The 21455-nt window shown below is 41.9% G+C and overlaps 2 protein-coding genes across 9 annotated transcripts in view; one reads left to right on the plus strand and one right to left on the minus strand.

The window, feature by feature from the left end:
- The window catches only part of LOC108273012 (zinc finger protein 135), a 47779-nt gene extending 39838 nt beyond the window's left edge, over positions 1 to 7941 (minus strand). For 2 of the 5 annotated variants that reach the window (XM_053683949.1, XM_053683951.1), the window contains exon 1: positions 6960 to 7941. In XM_053683949.1, coding sequence (XP_053539924.1) covers positions 6960 to 7926 — 967 coding nt within the window. In that variant the 5' untranslated portion in view covers positions 7927 to 7941. Of the gene's footprint in view, positions 1 to 6187; positions 6189 to 6938 lie in introns of all 5 variants that reach the window. The other 3 variants (XM_053683950.1, XM_053683948.1, XM_053683947.1) reach the window with 3 other exon arrangements.
- Positions 7942 to 16553: 8612 nt separating this feature from the next.
- LOC124628721 (zinc finger protein 331) overlaps positions 16554 to 21455 on the plus strand; it is a 7245-nt gene continuing 2343 nt past the window's right edge. Inside the window, exons 1-6 of one of the 4 annotated variants that reach the window (XR_008397243.1) lie at positions 16554 to 16666; positions 16757 to 16851; positions 19335 to 19783; positions 20424 to 20510; positions 20772 to 20905; positions 20995 to 21455. The exon at positions 20995 to 21455 is cut by the window's right edge and continues 2343 nt beyond it. Coding sequence is in view for 2 of the 4 variants with exons in the window: in XM_053683983.1 (XP_053539958.1) it covers positions 16783 to 16851; positions 19335 to 19949 (684 nt within the window). In the remaining 2 variants the exon portion in view is untranslated. Of the gene's footprint in view, positions 16667 to 16756; positions 16852 to 19334; positions 20961 to 20994 lie in introns of those variants that run through there. The other 3 variants (XM_053683984.1, XR_008397242.1, XM_053683983.1) reach the window with 3 other exon arrangements.

The raw sequence follows: 21455 nt of genomic DNA on the forward strand, positions 1-21455 counted from the left end.
AGCGAGATCCGCCGCCTACTACCCCCCCTTGGCCCCGAAGAGGACCTCGAGGCGTACTTCGAGACCTTCGAGAGTATCGCCCGCCGGGAGGGGTGGGACTGTGACGACTGGCCCCGAGCCCTAGGTCCCCTGCTCACGGGAGAGGCCCGAACAGCCTACTATGCCCTCGAGCCGGAGGAGGCCATGGACTACCTGGCGATGAAGGAGGGAGTCCTGGCGTGGTGTGGCTTATCGATCAGGTGCCCGACCACGTTGCCAGATGAATGCCCTCATCCGGATCACCAAACGATGGCTCCGACTGGATCGGCATACCGCCTCGGAGGTGGCGGAGAAGGTGGCGGTCGACCGTTTCCTGAGAGCGCTACCCCGGGCAGAGAGACAGGCCGTGGGGGCCCACGCCCCAACTACGCCCCAGGAACTCCTGACTGCCCTGGAGCAAACCTTGGCCACCCTGGAGCTCGACTCCGGGGAGCAGCAGCACCTCGATCTGCCCCTCGGTGCCCAGGGCCCCCGGTCTGACCGCCAGACCCGGCCCCGCATCTGGAGGAACCCCCAGAGGGCGCCCACTTGTGAACACCCCCGAGACGAGCCCATGCCTACAGAGCCGGAGAGGGAAGCCGCCCGGCGGCTTACAAAACCATGGCTGGCAGGCTGCGCCCTCCATCAGCAGCAACCAGCTGAGGTCCAGATCCGGAGCGAAGCCGGCACCTGGCCCTTCCAGGTCGGAATCATCCCCGAACTCCCCGTGCCCCTCCTCCTGGGATGAGACTGGCCAGGATTCCGGGTGGTACCGAGAGCCGAGCCCCGGAGACCGCGGCGGCGGGGGAAGGGGATCCCAACCTGGCCGGCCTACCTGGCCCAGGACGACGGAGAGGCCCCCTCAGAAGGTAAGACCCCCCAAACTACTAACCCTCTGTCGGCTGTCTTTCCCCAGGTAAACTGGGAGGGGAAGTTCGGCCGGGAGCAGAAGGAGGACGACCGGCTGAAGCACTGCTGGGCCCAGGTACGGGTGATAGAGGGGGTCGACCAGAGCCCAGACCTGAGGCTCCCCACATCGTACTTCCTCGTCCGAGGGGGGCTCCTGTACCAACGGGCCTGCCGCCGCGGGGAGCAGGTGGACCTACTGGTGGTGCCCCGAGCCAAGACAGCTGTCTTATTACACCTAGCCCACACCCATCCCCTCGGCGGCCACCTGGGGGCCCGAAATACCCTGGAGAAACTGCGGGACCGCTTCGTGTGGCCCGGGATGGACGCGGAGGTCCGGACCTTTTGCCAACAGTGCCCGCAGTGCCAACGCACGGCCCCGCGGAGGCCCCCGCCGGCGCCCCTGATACCCCTGCCCATCATCGGCGTCCCGTTTGAGCGAGTGGGCATGGATCTCGTGGGGCCCCTACCCAAGTCGGCCCGGGGCCATGAATACATCCTGGTCCTGGTCGACTACGCCACTCGGTACCCTGAGGCGGTGCCGCTCCGCAAGGCCACCTCGCAAAACATCGCCAGGGAGCTGGTACTCCTCTTCAGTCGAGTGGGGATCCCCAAGGACGTGTTGACCGACCAAGGTACGCCTTTTGTCTCGAAGCTAATGGCGGATTTGTGTCGTATGTTACAGGTGAAGCACCTCCGGACGTCCGTCTACCACCCCCAAACCGACGGACTTGTTGAAAGGTTCAATCAGACCCTCAAGCGGATGCTGCGCCGGGTGGTGGACGAGGAGGGGAGGAACTGGGACCTCCTCCGCCCCTACGTACTCTTCGCCGTTCGGGAGTGCCCCCAGGCGTCCACGGGCTTCACGCCCTTCGAGCTCCTGTTCGGGCGGCGGCCGCGGGGATTGTTGGATGTAGCCCGCAAAGCCTGGGAGGAGCAACCATCCCCTTTATGCTCCGTCGTCGAGTACGTGCAGGACATGCAAGCCAGGATTGACAGGGTGGGCCCCATCGTCCGGGAGCACATGCTGGCGGCGCAGGAGGAGCAGAAGAAGGTATACAACTGCCCCGCACAGCCCCGGGAATTCCAACCGGGCAACCGGGTCCTCCTGTTAGTGCCCAGCAGCGCCTGCAAGTTCCTCGCCCGGTGGCAAGGTCCATACACTGTCCTCGAGCGCCGGGGCCCAGTCAACTACCGCCTACAGCAGCCCGGTAAGCCGAAGGATGGGAAGCTATACCATGTAAACCTGCTGAAAAAGTGGGTGGAACCAACCCCGGTGGTGTCGGCGTTCGCAGCTCAGGACTCGGACCGGGGCAAGGGTACCTTGGTCGGCTTCGGGGAGGACCTCACCCCCACCCAAAGACAGGAGCTTACCGAGCTGACCGACCAGTTTGTAGATGTGTTTTCGGCTGCCCCGGGAATGACTCAGCTGGTCCAGCATGAAATCAAGACTCCTCCCGTTGTAGTGGTGAGACAAAGGCCATACCGTGTCCCCGAGGCCCGGCGCCAGGCCATCGAGGAGGAAGTCAGTCGCATGCTGCGGGACCACATCATCGAGGAGTCCAGCAGCCCCTGGTCCAGCCCCATCGTCGTCGTGCCGAAGCCGGATGGAAGCATGAGGCTATGCAATGACTTCCGGAGGCTGAACCAGGTGTCGGAGTTTGACAGCTACCCCCTCCCCAGAGTGGACGACCTGATCGAGAGGCTGGGGAGAGCCCGATTCATATCGACCCTGGACCTCACCAAAGGCTATTGGCAAGTGGCGCTCGCACCGGAGGCAAGGCCTAAGACAGCCTTTAGCACGGCCACCGGCCACTGGCAGTACCGGGTTCTCCCCTTTGGGCTGCACGGGGCGCCCGCCACGTTCCAGCGGCTAATGGACATCCTCCTGCGACCCCACCGACAGTTTGCCACGGCCTACCTGGACAACGTGGTCATACACTCCTCCACCTGGGCTGACCACCTGTTCCACCTCAGGGAGGTCCTGAAAGCCCTCCGGGAGGCCGGCCTGACGGCGAACCCAAAGAAATGCCACCTAGGGCTGACGGAAGCCCAGTACCTGGGATACCGCATCGGACGGGGAATGCTGAAGCCCCAACAAAAAAAGATCGAGGCTGTGAAGGACTACCCACGTCCGACGTCGAAAAAGCAGGTACGTGCCTTCTTGGGATTAGCGGGCTACTACCGCAGGTTCGTGCCTAACTTTTCTGCTGTAGCCTCTCCCCTCTCAGACCTTACAAAGAAGGGCCAGCCAGACCAGGTGAGGTGGACAGCCGATGCAGAAAGGGCCTTCCAGGCCCTAAAAGAGGCCCTCACCAGCGCGCCCGATACTCCGCAACCCGGACTTTGACCTCCCGTTCACTGTACATACTGATGCTTCCGAGACCGGGCTGGGTGCCGTCCTCTCCCAGACCTTCGACGGGGAAGAACACCCAGTCCTCTACATCAGCTGGAAGCTGTCCCCGGCCGAGAGGAAGTATGCGGCGGTCGAGCGGGAGGCACTAGCAATAAAATGGGCCATCGAGGAGCTGCGATACTATCTGGCGGGCAGGCACTTCATCCTCATAACAGACCTCGCCCCCCTGCAGTGGATGGCCAAGGCGAAGGACACCAACGCCCGGGTAACCCGCTGGTTCCTTGCCTTACAAGACTTCTCCTTTCAGGTTAAGCACCGGGCGGGGGCCCAGCATGGTAACGCGGATGGGCTCTCACGACGAGACGCCCTCTGGGCCCACCACCGAGCGGCAGTAGGCTCGGAGCTGAGGGGGGGGTACTGTCGCGACGGGCAGAGATCCGGCGCACACAAGAGGGAAAACGCTCCTTCTCCAACTGCCGCACCGGCACGACGTGGGCAGCTTCCTGCCGAACATTCCGCCAGCCGGAAGGACCGCCGCGGCAGGGCGGGACTGACGCGACGCCGGCCAGCGATTGGCGGATCCAACGGGGAAGTCCCACCACTCAGGCGACGGCGGAGGAGGATAAAAGGGCACGCTTCCGGCTGGGAAGCGGAAGAGAATATCGTAGCGTCAAGACGGATTCCGTGCGTGTTTGCAGCGATTCGCAATCTCCGATCACGACGGTAACCTTACGCCCCACGCTAATTTCTCTCTCTCTCCCTCCCTCTCTCCAGGAGGCACAAGCGCGGACGAGATCGCCGGATAGTGAGAGTCGCACACACGGAGGACGCCGGCCCGGGAAAACCCCCGCCCCGCCTCGGGAATCCCGCCTCCGCCACGAGTAGACTCCGCCGGCCGTCATGCCTTCACAAAACCCCGCACTCATCCACTTATAACCCATTCACCTCACCCTAGCCACAATAAACCACCGCTTGCAACCATCCTTCTGTCTCCTGTGGGTCTGTACGCCGCCCTTCCCCGGGCTAATTCCTCACACATTCTATATAATGTTTGTTTCAGTCTAACAACTTTTAAGTGTTCAATGATTAATTTTTTTTTTTAAATCCTTCCTTACAATCTTGCTTGACATATTATGGCAGAAATGCATTTGATTAAGCTAACAAATTTATATGGCATACATAAGAATTATTATTATTATTATTATTATTATTATTATTATTAGTGGTGCTTGAAAAGCACTACTATTGTTATTCAGCATACTTATTATTATTATAACGATTATAATAATTCTTCTTCTTCCACTTTTTTCGGCACGTAACTAGTCCTGCACCGTTTGTCAGAGATCGACGGTTGAGGTGTCAAATCGATCGGCTTATTGAGGAGAGGTGTGCTATGTATTATGGAAGCAATTGGAATGTCGGCATTCCCGATACGGAAGCTCAAAGTCGGAAAATTTCCCATAGACTTGCATTGGGTTGCGAAAGAATTGGCACCCTACACAGCCAGCTCTAAAAGAATTGCCTCCATACAAGTCCGGCTCTAAAAAGTATTGGCGCCGATCTTTTTACAGCTCTCAGGAGTATTGGCGCCCTTAGCGGCTGGCTCTCAAAAGTATTGGCGCCCTATCTGGCCGGCTCTCAAAAGTATGGCGCCATACATGGCCGGCTCTCGAAAGTATTGGCACCCTACACGGCCACCATTGTGCTAACACATCCTAGCAACATGCTAGCACGATGTTAAAACATGCTTGCATGATGCTAAAACATGCTAGCGTGATACTAATACATGTTAGCATGATGCTAATACATGTTAACATGATGCTAAAACACTTTAAAACATGCTAGCATGATGCTAAAACATGCTAGCATTATGCTAAACATGATAGCATGATGCTAAAACATGCTAGCATGATGCTAACACATTCTAAAACATGCTAGCATGATGCTAACACATGCTAGCATGATGCTAAAAGATGCTAGCATGATACTAAAACATGTTAGCATGATGCAAACACATGTTAAAGCATGCTAGCATGATGCTAACACATGCTAGGATGATGCTAACACATGCTAAAACATGCTAGCATGATGCTAACACATGATAAAACATGCTAACATGATGCTAAAACATGCTAGCAATATGCTAACACATGCTAAAACATGGTTAAACATCATGCTAAAACCCACTAGCTTTCTATCAGTCCTGCTCTCAAAAGTATTGGTGCCCTTCACGGGCAGCTTTTAAAAGTCTTGGCGCACTTTCTGAATTTTGCCACACCAGCACCACTCACATTTTCTTCAGGAAATGTACCATTCTAGTTTTTTTATTCTTCTTCCATTTTTTTTTTGGCATGTAACTAGTCCCGCACCGTTTGAGATTGATGGGCGAGGTGTCAAATCGATCAGCTGATTGAGGAGAGGTGTGCTATGACTTTTATAAGCGATCAGAATGCCGGAATTCCGGCTACGGAAGCTCAAAGTCAGAAAATTTCCCATAGACTTGCATTGAGTTTCGAAAGTATTTCTCTGCGTCAAGCACCACTCACATTTTCTTCAGGAAATGTGCTGGTCTAGTTATTATTATTATTATTATACTTTTGCTCACCTGGCCACCAACTTGATGCAGTTATTGCAAGCAAAGGACATGCAACCAAATATTAAGTATTTTTACTTTAAGACCATCTGTACCTATACTTTTGCTCACCTAAATATTGGGTGGTTTGCCCCCAAAGGTGCAATGGTTTAAGTTGTTTAACACATTTAGATGTGAATTCATGGGAATGAAATGCATATGCATTCAGTTAAACAAAACATCTGTCAATTTAACCACTGCGGGTGACATTGTGGTTTTGGCCTTATGAAACTAACTTGAGGTATGGTAACTGTGGTATAAAGTGAATAATTAACTCTGGACCGTTGAATTACAGAAATATAATTGTGGCCACATTACCATGTTGTGTGTGCAATTTTTCAATGGCCCGTCATCTATCATTCCTTACATAACACACATGTTAATGTTATGACATTAAGTTTGTTATTTTCATAGCTTTTCAAAAAGTTATTTTAATAGGTTATGTTGTCTTACCTCTGATATTCACAGTGTTCCATTCAGGCCTGCTGCGCGTGCTTCAGTTTGTAACAGTTTTGGTGTGAAACAGACATTTGGAGATTTGCGTACCACTTACACTTTCCCTTCTCAAAATTTAACAATATGAATACTCATGTTCACTTAAGTGAAAAGAAAGTACTAGTGAATTGATATTTTTATTTTTAAGGTTCATCACACTTTAATAAAATAAATAAAAGGAACACGCATCAGTGTGGGATCTATATGACTAGAAACATAAACACAACCAGATGTGATGTCAGATGTCAGAGTCATATGTCTCACTCAGAGATCTGGACAGGTCGAGTAAAGTGGGCATTCCCATTGATTAAATATGTGCATTCAATGCTTGGAAAACATAAAATCATGAATACTGCAAGACCCAAAGAGTAAGCAATAACAGTCCCATTCAACAGAATACTACAGTCCATGACAAAGAATAGAATAGAGCTTTATGCCAGAATGTCTCTTCACCTCCCGTTAAAAAATGAAAAACATGTATCTTAATTTGATAAATTCACGTATCAAGAGCTGATGGCTTTATGTTAGAGCACTTGTGTTTCCTTAATGAACTTGAATGAGTATAGCTTTGTCCACACAGTGAGCAGTGATACGGCTTCTCTCCTGTGTGAATATGCTCATGTTGTTGGAGATGACTCTGTCGAGTAAAACTCTTCCCACACTGTCCACAGTGAAACGCCCTCTCTCCTGTGTGAATGCGCTCATGTTGCTGGAGAGTATGCTGACAAATAAAACTCTTCCCACACTGTGAGCAGTGATATGGCTTCTCTCCTGTATGAATGTGCTTGTGCTGTTGGAGAGTACTCCGACAAATAAAACTCTTCCCACACTGTGAGCAGTAATATGGCTTCTCTCCTGTGTGAATGCGCTCGTGTTGTTGGAGATTACACTGACAAGTAAAACTCTTCCCACACTGTGAGCAGTGACACGGCTTCTCTCCTGTGTGAATGCGCTCGTGTTGATGGAGATAACGCTGACAAGTAAAACTCTTCCCACACTGTTCACAGTAATACGGCTTCTCTCTTGTGTGAATGCACTTGTGTTGTTGGAGATGACTCTGAGAAGTAAAATTCTTCCCACACTGTTCACAGTAATACGGCTTCTCTCCTGTGTGAATGCGTTCGTGTCGTTGGAGAGTACTCTGATAAATAAAACTCTTCCCACACTGGGAGCAGTGATACGGCTTCTCTCCCGTGTGAATGTGCTCATGTTGTTGGAGAGTATGCTGACGAGTAAAACTCTTCCCACACTGTGAGCAGTGATACGGCTTCTCTCCTGTGTGAATGCGCTCATGTTGTTGGAGATTACTCTGGAAAGTAAAACTCTTCCCACACTGTAAGCAGTGATACGGCTTCTCTCCTGTGTGAACGCGCTCATGTTGTTGGAGAAAACTCTGGAAAGTAAAACTCTTTCCACACTGTGAGCACACATATGGCTTCTCTGCTGTGTGGATTCGCTCATGATCTTTGAGATGACAACTTTTAGTAAAACTCTCCCTACAATTTGAGCAGTGGTACATCTGGAAAACAAAATTATTAATTAAATTAATTTTTTTTATTTATTTTGTCCCCATGTGTTTCTCGAATTGTAATTGGAAACATCTCCTACAATGCTGTAATATGGCTTCACAACCAAATCACTCACCTTTAACGGCTGTAACAACTTTGCAATTTTAGATTTGTAATGTAATTCCATTGATTGCAGTCCAATTTTGCTCATGCCAAAACCACTTATTGATCATTTTTGAGAGCCAAGATGAATGAGACCTGATCAAATTTACACATCATTTCTCATCACTAACCACACAGAAATAGTTAATGTAGATCTTGATATGTTTATAAAATTCAGAGACTGGCCATACAAAAGAGACCTTGCTCTAGGCGTCAATGTTTTTTCAAGCTGAACTACTGTATTTGTTTAGATGCTGGAACATCAACATGGAACTGTGTTTCCAAGTACGATGGATTACAACATTATTGTAATCAACACACATTCTCACAAAAATCTGACTATCATTCAGGTGTGAAGTTATAGCTCATGCCACATGTATGCTTCTTAAAATTCCAGTAACATCGCATCTCTGGGGACTTGTAGTTACTAGGCTTCTCTGATATAATCAGGCTGTACAGGATTTCGCTGATTTTTTTTTTAATAACTGTTGCGGCGAAAAATACTTGATTTTACAGAGGCTTTTTTCAAAATTTCCAATGCAACCTGGATAATTGGTGAAATTGTTTAGCATGGACTTTTGCAGGGATGTTTGTTGGTAAATGAGACCTTTTTAGCTGTACTCATGTTCGGCACACATGAAACGAAGAGGGGTTTGGCTGAATGCACATTGTGATGATGTCACATGATGGATCTTGGCCAAATCTGCAAAAATCTGCTGTAAGTTTAAACAATTGCAAGTTCCTCCGAATATTTCTTCATTTTCTTCATATATTTAGCTATATTTATGATATTGGTGACGGTTTACGTGTTAAAAGTAACTTATAAAAGAAATGTGTTAAAAATGTGTAAAGTAGAAAGTATTTACCTCAGGAAAACTCACAGCTGTGTGGAGATCCTCTCAGCAGGGACGACCGTTAGTCGCGCTGGAAACAAACCTCAGTTTATATGCCCTCTGCCAGGCTGTAGAGCGAGCTGTGCACGCGAGCAACGATTTACATTTTGTGGGGTGTAAACAAAGTTTATATACTTTAATTTAAAAAATTATTTAAAAAATTACATTTATATAGGATTACATTTATACAGCGCTATGAGTAATACAAGTTGTGTACAAAACGAACAGAAGTGCAGTCATCCAGTGAATTATAAGGCAACGATTACAACTTACTTGTGTATATAGTTGTTGGTATATAAACCCATCCATATACTGACTGCAGAGATGCAGTCCGCAGTAGCATATATACACTTCAAGAAATCTGTCTTCTTCATTTACACTAGCACTACTGCTTTTGCATAAACAGTAAAGTACTGCAAATTCACTTATATAGTAAGTTACTGTAAACTACATAAAATACCCATAATGCAGTGCATATTACAGTAGTTAACCGTAAATAATATATATGGTATTTTACTGGGCTTTTTTGCAGTAAGTAACTGTAAAATTATAGCAAAGTCTAACAGTGCAGATGAGGTTGGGTTCCTTTTTGAATCTGGGTCCTCCAAAGGTTTCTTCTTCGTATCGTATTAGGGTGTTTTTCCTTGCCTCTGGCTGCTCATTAGGGATAATGTTATCAATTTAACATTTAGATCTGGAAGTATATATTTGTACAAAGCTACTTTGTGACAATGCCCATTGTTAAATAAATGGACTGAATTACACATAAAACTAAACTGAACTGAATTGCAGGATCCCCTGGATGCAAATGTAAGTAGCTTGTTATCTTTTGTTGTAGCTCTCAAATAATTACTTACATTACTAATTTCAATTTTATTTTACATTCTATATAATGTTTGTTTGAATCTAACAACTTGTAAGTCTTTAATATTGGGTTTTTTTATTTTATTTTTTTAATCCACTAGCTTATCTACAATCTTGTTGGACATACTATGGCAGAAATGCATTTGATTAAGCTAACAAATTTATATGGCATGCACTCCAAGAACAAAAGTTTCAAAAATGTATCTTTTAGTTTCCTAGGGTTTCTGCAACTGTGGAGGAACCTTAAAGGTTCCTTTTGGAAAAGGTTCTAATTGGAACCCTCTCTTAAATGTGCATTGACAACCCATTAGAGTTCCTTATTGAACCTGTTATTATTATAATTATTATTATTATTATTATAATTATTATTATTATTATTAACAACAATTACTCATTAATCCCATTTCACAACAAAGGCACAACACCATGGTTGTCCATAAAATGTTTAATACATAAAAAACTTGAGCACAACACACCAATGAACAAATAGAGACTTACTTAAATCAACAGAATATTGTCTTTCATGAAAAAACAATCAATTTCTTTCAACATGTAACAGAATGTAACTGAATATTTATAACATTTAGCAAATAAGAATATTTTGAACAAGATATCTCCTTCCACAAAAAAAAGTATTGGAACAGCAAGGCCAATTCTGTTATTTTCACTATACACTACAGACATTTGGGGTTGACATAAAAAGATTATCAGAATTTAAACTTTTATCTCCTCATATTTAAATCTATGATGTGTTAAACACCTTAGAATATGGCACCTTTTAATTGAACCAACCATATTTTTTTTTCAAGTGATCAAAAATATTGGAACACGTGACTGCTAGATGTTTCTTGCTGCCCAGCTATACCCTGTAAAATTGAATGTTTAAAGAATTATTAGTCGCAAACCACTCATCAGCGGAAAGAATCAGAAGGCCAGACTGGAATTCGCAAAGAAATACAGAGATGGGCCACAAAAGTTCTGGAACGAAAATTAACTATATATATATATATATATATATATATATATATATATATATATATATATATATATATATATATATATATATATATATATATCTTAATTTAAGTGTTTATTGGACCCTTTGACAAAACACATTAAAACACTTAAATAATCATTTACATATGATTTTTTTTTTGGTATCATTTTTGATTCATCGTGAATTTACGGCAATTTAATGATAACAACACTGTTTATTTTAGAAACACAAACAGATATTGTTCACGGCATTTGGAACATTTCAGTTGGTTTGGTTCTTTAAAAAAACAGGAACATTTTTATTTCATTTGGAACACTGTACTTCTTTCCCATCTAAAAATACACACAAAAATGAATGATTTTGTACTCTGAATTGTTCAATATAACAATGATTTTGATAGCCAAGGAATTATTTTAGAGGTAATCGATGAGAAACAGACAATTATTAACAAGTGAGCCATTGGAACATCCAAGTGATTAACCTGAGAGCAGGTTATGTGTGTGTGTGTGTGTGTGTGTGTGTGTGTGTGTGTGTGTGTGTGTGTGTTTGCCCAATTTGGACATTTTCACTTAGGGGTGTACTCACTTTTGTTGCCAGCGGTTTAGACATTAATGGCTGTGTGTTGAGCTATTTTGAGGGGACAGCAAATTTACACTGTTACACAAGCTGTACACTCACTACTTTACATTGTAGCAAAGTATCATTTCTTTAGTGTTGTCACATGAAAAGATATAATCAAATATTTACAAAAATGTGAGGGGTGTACTCACTTTTGTGAGATACTGTACATACATGCACACCTCAATTTCCACTATAAATATATCTTGATAACATTCCAATCTTAATTATTTTAATTAAATAATCAATAATGTGGTAGACACAAGGTAGATTGCATCACGAAATACAACACAATGACAATTGAGGGGTTTATTACCTTATATACCTGCTGTATGATATTTCATACACACATTTTCAACCTGATTTTACTATAAAATAAGGCACAAAATAAGTAATTATACGTTGCTTCAGTACTGTAAAAATTCATATTGAAATATTACTAACAATATAAATTCTTGCTGTAATTTTCATAATTAGCAAACAATCCCCTGCCAAAAACTTGTGAGTCACTACATGAAAGCAGGCATATGCCTTCAAAAGCCTGCTACTTCCGGCAGTGCACGGATAATCCACCAGAAGGCAGAAGACATGTCAGAATCCATACAACAGGTGTTTTCAGCAAAGTACTGATCATGTTGACAACATAGAGATCTCAGAACTCATGTAGCAAATATGATACAATTGGTGCTACAGGAAAGTGATGGAAAGGGCAAAGTGTGGAGAAAGAAAGGATCTGCTCATAATCCAAAACATAGAAGCTCATAAGTCAAGCACGGTGGAGGTAGTCTCATGGCTTGGAGTTGCATGGCTGCTTCTTACCAACTCAACAAAGGACTTCATCAGGAGGGAAAAAATGGAAGATTTTAGAATGGCCAACTCAATCACCTTAACTTAAACCAGTTGAGGAGCGTTTCACCTCCTGAAGAGGGAAACTGAAGGGCGAAACCCCCAGAAACATACAATAACTGAAAAAGGCTGCAGTAAAAGCCAAGAAAAGCATGACAAAAGAAGAATTCAACAGTTTGGTGATGTTAGTGGGTCACCAACTTGATGTAGTTATTGCAAGCAAGGGATATGCAACCAAAGATTAAGTATTATTTACCTTAAGACCATCTGTACCTATACTTTTGCTCACCTAAATATTGGGTGATTTGCCACCAAAGTTGCCATATATTAAGTTGTTTAACAAATCTAGATGTGAATTTCAGGAAATTAAATGCATATGCATTCAGTTAAACAAAACATTTGCCTTTTTAACCACTGTGGGTGGCATTTTGGTTTGGCCTTATGAAACTAAATACGTTTCAGTGGAAGTCAGAGTGTTTCCCACCTTGGTGTATTCAATGCTTGGAAAACATAAAATCATGAATTCTGTTAGACCCAGTGAGTAAGCAATAACAGTCCCATTCAACAGAATACTACAGTCCATGACAAATCATGTAATATAGTTTTATGCCAGAATGTCTCTTTACCTGCCTTTAAAAAATGAAAATGAACAGTATGTATGTAAATTTGACAAATTCACGTATCAAGAGCTGATGGCTTTACGTTAGACCACTTGTGTCTCCTTAATGACCTTGAATGAGTATAGCTTTGTCCACTGTGTCCACAGTTGTACGGCTTCTGTCCTGTATGACTCTGCTGATGGCTGTAGAGGGCACTCTGGTCACGAAAACTTTTCCCACACTGTGAACAATGATACGGCTTCTCTCAAGTGTGAATGCGCTTGTGTTGTTTGAGTCTACTCTCTTGACTAAAACTCTTCCCACACTGTGAGCAGTGATACGGCTTCTCTCCTCTGTGAATGCGCTGGTGTATTTGGAGATTACTCTGACGAGTAAAACTCTTTCCACATTGTGAGCACACGTATGGCTTCTCTCCTGTGTGGATTCGCTCATGATCTTTTAGATGACAAATTTTAGTAAAACTCCCCACAATCTGAGCAGTGGTACATCTGGAAAACAAAATAATTATGGTTAAATAATTTCAGATTTTGTCCCCATGTTTTTCTTGAATTGTAATTGGAAACGTCTCCTACAATACTGTAATATGGCTTCACAACCAAATCACTCACCTTTAACGGCTGTAAATAACTTTGTAATTTTAGATTTGTAATGTAATACCATTGATTGCAGTCCAATTTTACTAACCAAAACCACTGTGACTGATCATTTTTGAGAGCCAAGACGAATGAGAGTTGACCAAACTTACACATCATTTCTCACCACTAATCTGAGTTTTGATTAGTTAAAAATGCTTGATTTTACAGAGGCTTTTTTTTTCTCTCAAAAATTTCCAATGCAACCTGGATAGTTGGTGGAATTGTTTAGCATGGACTTTTGCAGGGATGTTTGTTGGTAAATGAGATTTTTTAGCTGTACTCATGTTCGGCACACATGAATCGAAGAGGAGTTTAGCTGAATGCACGTTGTGATGATGTCACATGATGGATCTTGGGAAAATCTGCTGTAATTTTAAACAATTGCAAGCTCCCCTGAATATTACAGTTTGTTTGATTCTGCATTAAGCTACATTAATTGGAGGAACTGTGTAATGATGTAATCATTCCTACATGATATTGTAATTTAGGGTTAGGGTTGTAAGTGTTTGTGTGTGTGTGCAGTGGGGGTGGGTGGGAGTGGGTTACAGAGAATTCGCTTTTTAAATCTTCTGGCTCACACATTATTCTTTTGGTCTTGTCTGTGGAAGTAAAATGGATGGGAATAAATGGCAACCATTAAGCAGCACTCTTTTCTGGCTCATTTTTATGAAGAGAAAAGACCTTAAAATATGGATATCACTCAAAAGTGGCAGAACTGTGGCTCTGGAGTTCTCAGAGAACAGACTACAAACCTCTGTTCATCACAGTGAAATGTTGTCATATCACCTCACACTGTCATGGATTATTATTCAGAAACCTACTTCTATAACACTAGAATTGTATTACAATATTAAAACATACGTGGATCATCAGTTGGTTTAATTATTTCATTAATAGGACATCTATTTTTTGAAGAAAATAATTCAATCCAGTACTTTACAGTTGGTTGTGTGACTGTACATCATTCCCTTCAAATGCTATTGAGTTTAAATTATGGTATATTTTGTGTATGGGACCATTCTGTAGTGAAATACACAACAATTTTTTTTGTTACAAAACTCTTCCAGTGCACTGGAACATTCGCTTCCTAAAAAATCGATGCTCACTATGTTCCCTTACAGGAAATCATGTCATGTTTTCTGAAGCCTCTCAGCTCAGAAAAAAAAAAAAAAAAAAACAGGAGACGAACTCTCAGCCAACTTCCGGCTACAAATGTATTTTACACACCTTTAAAATATTTATTTATTTATTTATTATTGTAATTCAAGAAAAACACAATAAGGGAGTACATGTTAATAAAGATCTTTAGAAAACAGAGCACATGAACAGTATAACAAAAAATAAGTGATAAAATATATACTTTGAAGTATGGGATATGATCATTCATATCAATATCATTCATTCACCGATAGTTCAAAGGATCCTACATCAGGAAAAACAACTGCAGCAGTACATATTAAGAGGTTCAAAGTCAGCATTCAAAAAAAGGACAACTAAATATGTATCAGTTTTTGCAACAGAGTTAATAACGATTTTATTGGCTATGCAATGGGTGGAGGAAGTTCAGCCAGTGGGGGCTGTTATTTGTTCAGAATCTCAATCAACAGTAAATAGCTTATTAAATGGGCATTCTGAATCAAGACAAGATTTAGTATATGAGATACTTATGCATCTACTTAGAATTCAGAAACTGGGGATGGTCCTGGATTTCGTTGGGTACCAGAACATGTGAGAGTACAAGGAAATGAAATAGTGGACAGACTGGCTAAACAGGTAATGGATCATATGGATATTTGAAGTGGTATATGAAGTTCATATACCACTCAGTAAAGAAGAGGTAAAAGGAAAAATTAGAGAACTTATGAATATAAAGTGGCTAGAAATGTGGGACAAGGAAAAAAACGGGTAGACATTGTCGTGGAAATTAGACAACACTCGCAGACTCGTCCTCTGAAGGTAAAAAGGTTTATTACAGAATGTTGGTTAATACAGGATAGAATAAAGCAGGATAGAATAATGAGAGCGCTCTGAAGCACTTGTGCTGAACCACTACAATATATATATATATATATATATATATATATATATATATATATATATATATATATATATATATATGAAAAGCAGAGCATGACACACTTCTGTGTACCGATAAGAAGCAGTTTAAACAGGCTTTGTTTTAGGATCTTGGAAGATGTTTAGATGAACCTTGAGCAGAAGAACATGTTTGTGTCTCTGTAGCAGATAAACATTCTGTACTGATCTCAGTGACATGACATGGACTTCTTAGACGTTATCCTCTGATGAGTATGAAACAGAACAAGAACAAAACTATTACAAAGTAAAAATTAGTAATTTCCCTCACAACATCTATACAATATCCAAAAACAGACATCTTCAGTCGTCTTGACTCAGTCTTGCCTCTGGATCATTGTGGTGCCCGGGAAGTGAGAGTGAGGCAGATGCTATGCAAGGCTTCCTCACTTTAATCCAATTCACGTGCAAGTCGAGTCCCAGTTTGTGTTCTCCATAATGGAGGCAGAAATGTAAACTTCGGTCTTCGTCAAAATCGACGGACGAACTCCTGTGTGTGAGTGTGGTCCAAAAACAAGGAGTGATGCAATTATCACTCGGCTTCGAATAGGACATTCTGGATTAAATAATCCATATTTCAAAATATGGAAACATCAAACAGGATTATGCTTGATGTGGTGAAACAGAGACTGTTTAACATGTATTATTACATTGTGTAATGTTTACAAGGGAAAGAGAGGAGAAATATAGATTCAATCAATATCACCTTATCAAACCTAGTGAATTGTTCCTCAGGACAGTCAAAAATACAAAGAGAAATACTTAATTATCTCAGGAAAATAGGACTGGACATTTTATCGGACATTTAAAAGAACGAATATATTTCCCTTCTTAATAATGCTTAACACTCCAGTCCAGTTGGTGGCGGTAATACAGCATGACTTGGCTTGTTAACTGCCATTAAACAACCCAAGAAGAAGAAGAACAACAACACACGCTTGGACCGAGATCTTCATGTGAAAGGGAGCTTCTTTTTCCACACGCGCTTCGCATCTCTGATCCTCTGCGTAACATCACTAAAGGTGAGTTCATCTGAAACTTACCACCTGAGCTGCTCGGTTAACAAGTTAGTGGAGATTCTGGAGTCATGAATCTCTGTATTTTTCTTCCAGTGTCCTGATTCTTTACACCTCTTATAATGAAATCAGAGTCCAGACGCCGCTCTTTAGGAAAATCTCCACAGACTCCTGCTGCTACTGGCTCAAAGGTAAAGTTTAGTCATGTGTCTGATTTCTCTTTTAGTTTTTAAACTCTGAGAACTTATTTATAATTAAGTAACCATCACAACACTATATACAACAAGCAGGAGACTTCAGGTCAGGACTCGCACTTTATGTGGTCTTAAGATTATTGATAAAGGAACTGATTTCATTCATTCACTGATAAATAAAGTTCATTAGATGAATGGATAGACTAAAGGACATTAGATGGACACTTGCTCCACTTATTAGATTGTGTTGTGGACTCTTCAGGTTTTATTCAGAAGTTGTTTTTTGGGGGGTGGAACAGAAGATTTATGCACATATTCAAAACTATTGTTTATAGTTTTGTAGCAATTCACAAAAATATACATTATTGTTCAAAAGTTTGGTGTCAGTGTTTTGTTTCAGAAACAACTATAAAATGATATAAAATGATTCTAGTGGTATAGATGTGGGTTTCTGAATAATAATCCACAATGGTATTAGAATTTCCTGGAGGGATGTTATCATTATAAAGTTCCTCCAATTCATGCAAATTAACACAATGTCAAGTAAACTCTAATATTCGGAGGAGCTTGCAGATGTTTAAAATTACAGCAGATTTGGCCAAGATCCATCATGTGACATCATCACAACGTGCATTTAGCCAAACCCCTCTTTGATTCATGTGTGCCAAACATGAATACAGCTAAAAGGTCTCATTTACCAACAAACATTCCTGCGAAAGACTGTGCTAAACAATTTCACCAATTATCCAGTTATCCGCAAAAGAAGCACAAAAAACTGCAGGTTGCAAATTTTGAAAAAAGCCTCAGAAAAATCAAGCATTTTTGGCTGCAACAGTTACAAAAAACTCCACAAAAGCCTGTACAGACTTATATCATACAAGCCTAGCGACCACCATACAAGTCCCCAAAGATGCAGCTCTACTGGAATTTTAAGAAGCATACATGTGGAATGAGCTATAACTTCACACCTGAATGATGCTCCGTCTGTGATGTGTCCATTTAACTACAGCCAACTACACTATATGGCCAAAGGTATGGGGATGCCTGACCAGCACACCACACCCATGTATGCCTTTTGAACATCCACTGATGGAACGGTATCCAGTCCATGGTGCCTTGAGTCCAGTGTTCCTGATATACAGGGGCATCTCAAAAAATAAGAATATCATGAAAGTCATTGTTTTTCCCCATAATTTAAAAAAAAAAAAGTGGACCTTTTCATATATTCTAAATTCATTACACATAAAGTGAACTATTTCAACCCTTTTTTTTTTGTTTTTAATCTCAATGATTACGGCTTACAGCTCATGGCAATCAAAAATCCAGTATCTCAGACCTGGGCTTCCAGAACACTTCAACAGTGCCACAGCCTGATTGTCTCCATGCCACACCGCATGGATGCAGTAATTCCTGCAAAAGGATTAAAGCCACGATCAAGTATCGGTGCATAAATTAACATACTTTTCACATCGTCGACATTTCTGTATTATTACATTCTTTCTTCTAATATTTTGAGATACTGGATTTTTGAGATCCATGAGCTGTAAGCCGTAATGATCATGATTAAGACTTTGTGTAAAACATTTCACTTTATGTGTAATGAATCTAGAATATATGAAAGTTCCACTTTTTAATTAAATTACAGAAGAAATGAACTTTTCTACGATATTAAAATTTTTTGGGATGCACCTGTACTTTTTGGATTTATTTCAACCCTGACCAGGATAACACAGTTATACTGTAAGATCAATGAATGGGTTTTTGTTGTGTGTGTATATGTGTTCCTTTTAAGAAGTAAGAAAATGTTTGTATGACCTGCAAGTATTAGAATTTTATCACTATCACAATCGTGGATATACAGTGAATGGAGCATTGAGAGAGTACATTTCCAGGAGTCTGGTTTTGATGACCTCTTCACTTTGGTAAATGTCATGTTTAATAAAGCTTCAAGTTTGTACTTTCCTTATTAATCAAAAAAAAATCTCCATACTGCAAATCATTAAACAGGTTTTCAGATTATATATTTTTAACAGAGAATATGTGTTGCTTACAATAACCCTGTAATCTATTGTATTTGGAAACACAAAGTTCCATGTTGATTTTCCGGAGTCGCCAAGAGCAAGGTCATCTTTGTATCCCTAGTCTCTGAATTTTATAAACATGTGTATAGATCTACATGAACTATTTCTGTGTGATTAGTGATGAGTAATGATGTGTGAATTTGGTCAAATGTCTTGTTCATCTTGGCTCTCAAAATCGATCAGTCACAGTGGTTTTGGCATGAGTAAAATTGGACTGCAGTCAAAGGAATTACATTACAAATATAAAATTACAAAGCTGTTACAGTCATCAAAGGTGGGTGATTGGGTGGTGAAGCCGTTACAGTATTGTAGGAGACGTTTCCAAAAACAATTTTAAGACCACATGGACAAAATCTAAAATTATTTAATCATCTTGAATAATTTTATTGTGTTTTCCAGATGTACCACTGCTCAGATTGTGGGAAGAGTTTTACTAAAAGTCATCATCTCAAAGATCACAAGCGGATCCACACAGGAGAGAAGCCATATCACTGCTCACAGTGTGGAAAAAATTTTAGTTGTGGAAGTTCTCTCAAACAACACAATCGCATTCACACAGGAGAGAAGCCGTATCACTGCTCACAGTGTGGGAAGAGTTTTACTTGTCGGAGTACTCTCAAAAACCATGAACGCATTCACACAGGAGAGAAGCCGTATCACTGCTCACAATGTGGGAAGAGTTTTACTTGTCGGAGTACTCTCCAACAGCACAAGGGTATTCACACAGGGGAAAAGCCGTATCACTGCTCACAGTGTGGGAAGAGTTTTACTTACCAGCGTCGTCTCAAACAACACAATCGCGTTCACACAGGAGAGAAGCCGTATTATTGCTCACAGTGTGGGAAGAGGTATTCTCGTCAGCATTATCTTCAACAGCATGAGCGCATTCATACAGGACTGATGCCGTACATCTGCGGACAGTGTGGACGGAGCTATATTCATTTAAGTTCATTAAGAGCACACAAGTGCTCTACCATAAAGCCATCAGATCTTGACGTGAATTTGTCAATTTAAGATACATGTTTTTCACTTTCATTTTTTAAAGGGAGGTAAAGTGACATTTTGGCGTAAAACTATGATATAATAATATCTATCATGGACTGTAGTGTTCTGTTACATGGGACTTTTTCTCTGGGTTTTATCAGAATTCATGATTTTATGTTGTTTTCCCCCAAACGCAACGACACCAAACATGGAATACACATTTAACCAGTGGGAATGCCCACTTTAATCAACCAATCCAGACCTCTGAGTGAGGCACATGACTCTGACATCTCCCTCTAACATAAGCAAAACACAGAGGTGTTATATTATACATATAGCAACACCTTTCATTTTAATTGATTTTTAAATGTGAGCTAGAATTTTTTTCTAAAATGTCATGTTGTGCATACTATCGAACTGGACACCTTTTCAAGCGAACAGAAGATGGTTGTGTTTACAGGCAGTTTGAAGAGAATTCTGGTCCAAGTTGCTTTGTTTTTGCAGCATCCGTTTAACTACAGCGAACTACAGTGTATGGCCAAATGTATGGGGATGCTTGACCACTACACCCATATACAGTATCTCACAAAAGTGAGTACACCCCTCACATTTTTGTAAATATTTGATTATATCTTTTCATGTGACAACACTAAAGAAATGAAACTTTGCTACAATGTAAAGTAGTGAGTGTACAGCTTGTATAACAGTGTAAATTTGCTGTCCCCTCAAAATAACTCAACACGGCCATTAATGTCTAAACCACTGTCAACAAAAGTGAGTATACCCCTAAATGAAAATGTCCAAATTGGACCCAAAGTGTCAATATTTTGTGTGGCCACCATTATTTTCCAGCACACCCTCTTGGGCATGGAGTTCACCAGAGCTTCACAGGTTGCCACTGGAGTCCTCTTCCACTCCTCCATGATGACAACACAGAGATGGTGGATGTTCGAGACCTTGAATGCCGTATTGAAAATTTTATGCATGTAAATGTAAACCTTGCTCATGTCATAAGAGTTCTGAGATAAAGTTTTTAATCTATATCTGAGTTTGATCATTCTTATCTTGTCACCAGCCTTACAAAGACGTCTGAACCTAGAGAGACCTGCGCTCTGAGGAAAAAGGACTCGCACGGGAATTAACACTCAAACTCTCTCTCACAGAATTAGCCGTGTCACCTGAGAGAACACATCATGCTGAGTGGAGACTGGAAGATCCTCACTACATTGTTTCCTTTTTCCTCTCCTCACACAGTTCTCTTTCTCTGTATTGAGATCACCTTAAACACACCCAAGGTCTATATGCATTACATAACATGTTTTAATGTGAATAAGATGTTGACTATACAGTTTTGCTGTATTATACAAAAGGTCTCGGTGCATCTGGAAAATATGTTCTCATTCCCTCAACAGCAGCTCAAATAAAAATATTGCATGCCGTTAAAGGCATACCCTCCCAGGGTCCCTCTCTTGAATTAGCTCCTGTATGTAAATAAGGTACATCCTTCCACAGACATCAAATTATAATAACAAACAA

Source organism: Ictalurus punctatus, chromosome 12, assembly GCF_001660625.3.
Source record: "Ictalurus punctatus breed USDA103 chromosome 12, Coco_2.0, whole genome shotgun sequence".
Taxonomy (NCBI): domain Eukaryota; kingdom Metazoa; phylum Chordata; class Actinopteri; order Siluriformes; family Ictaluridae; genus Ictalurus; species Ictalurus punctatus.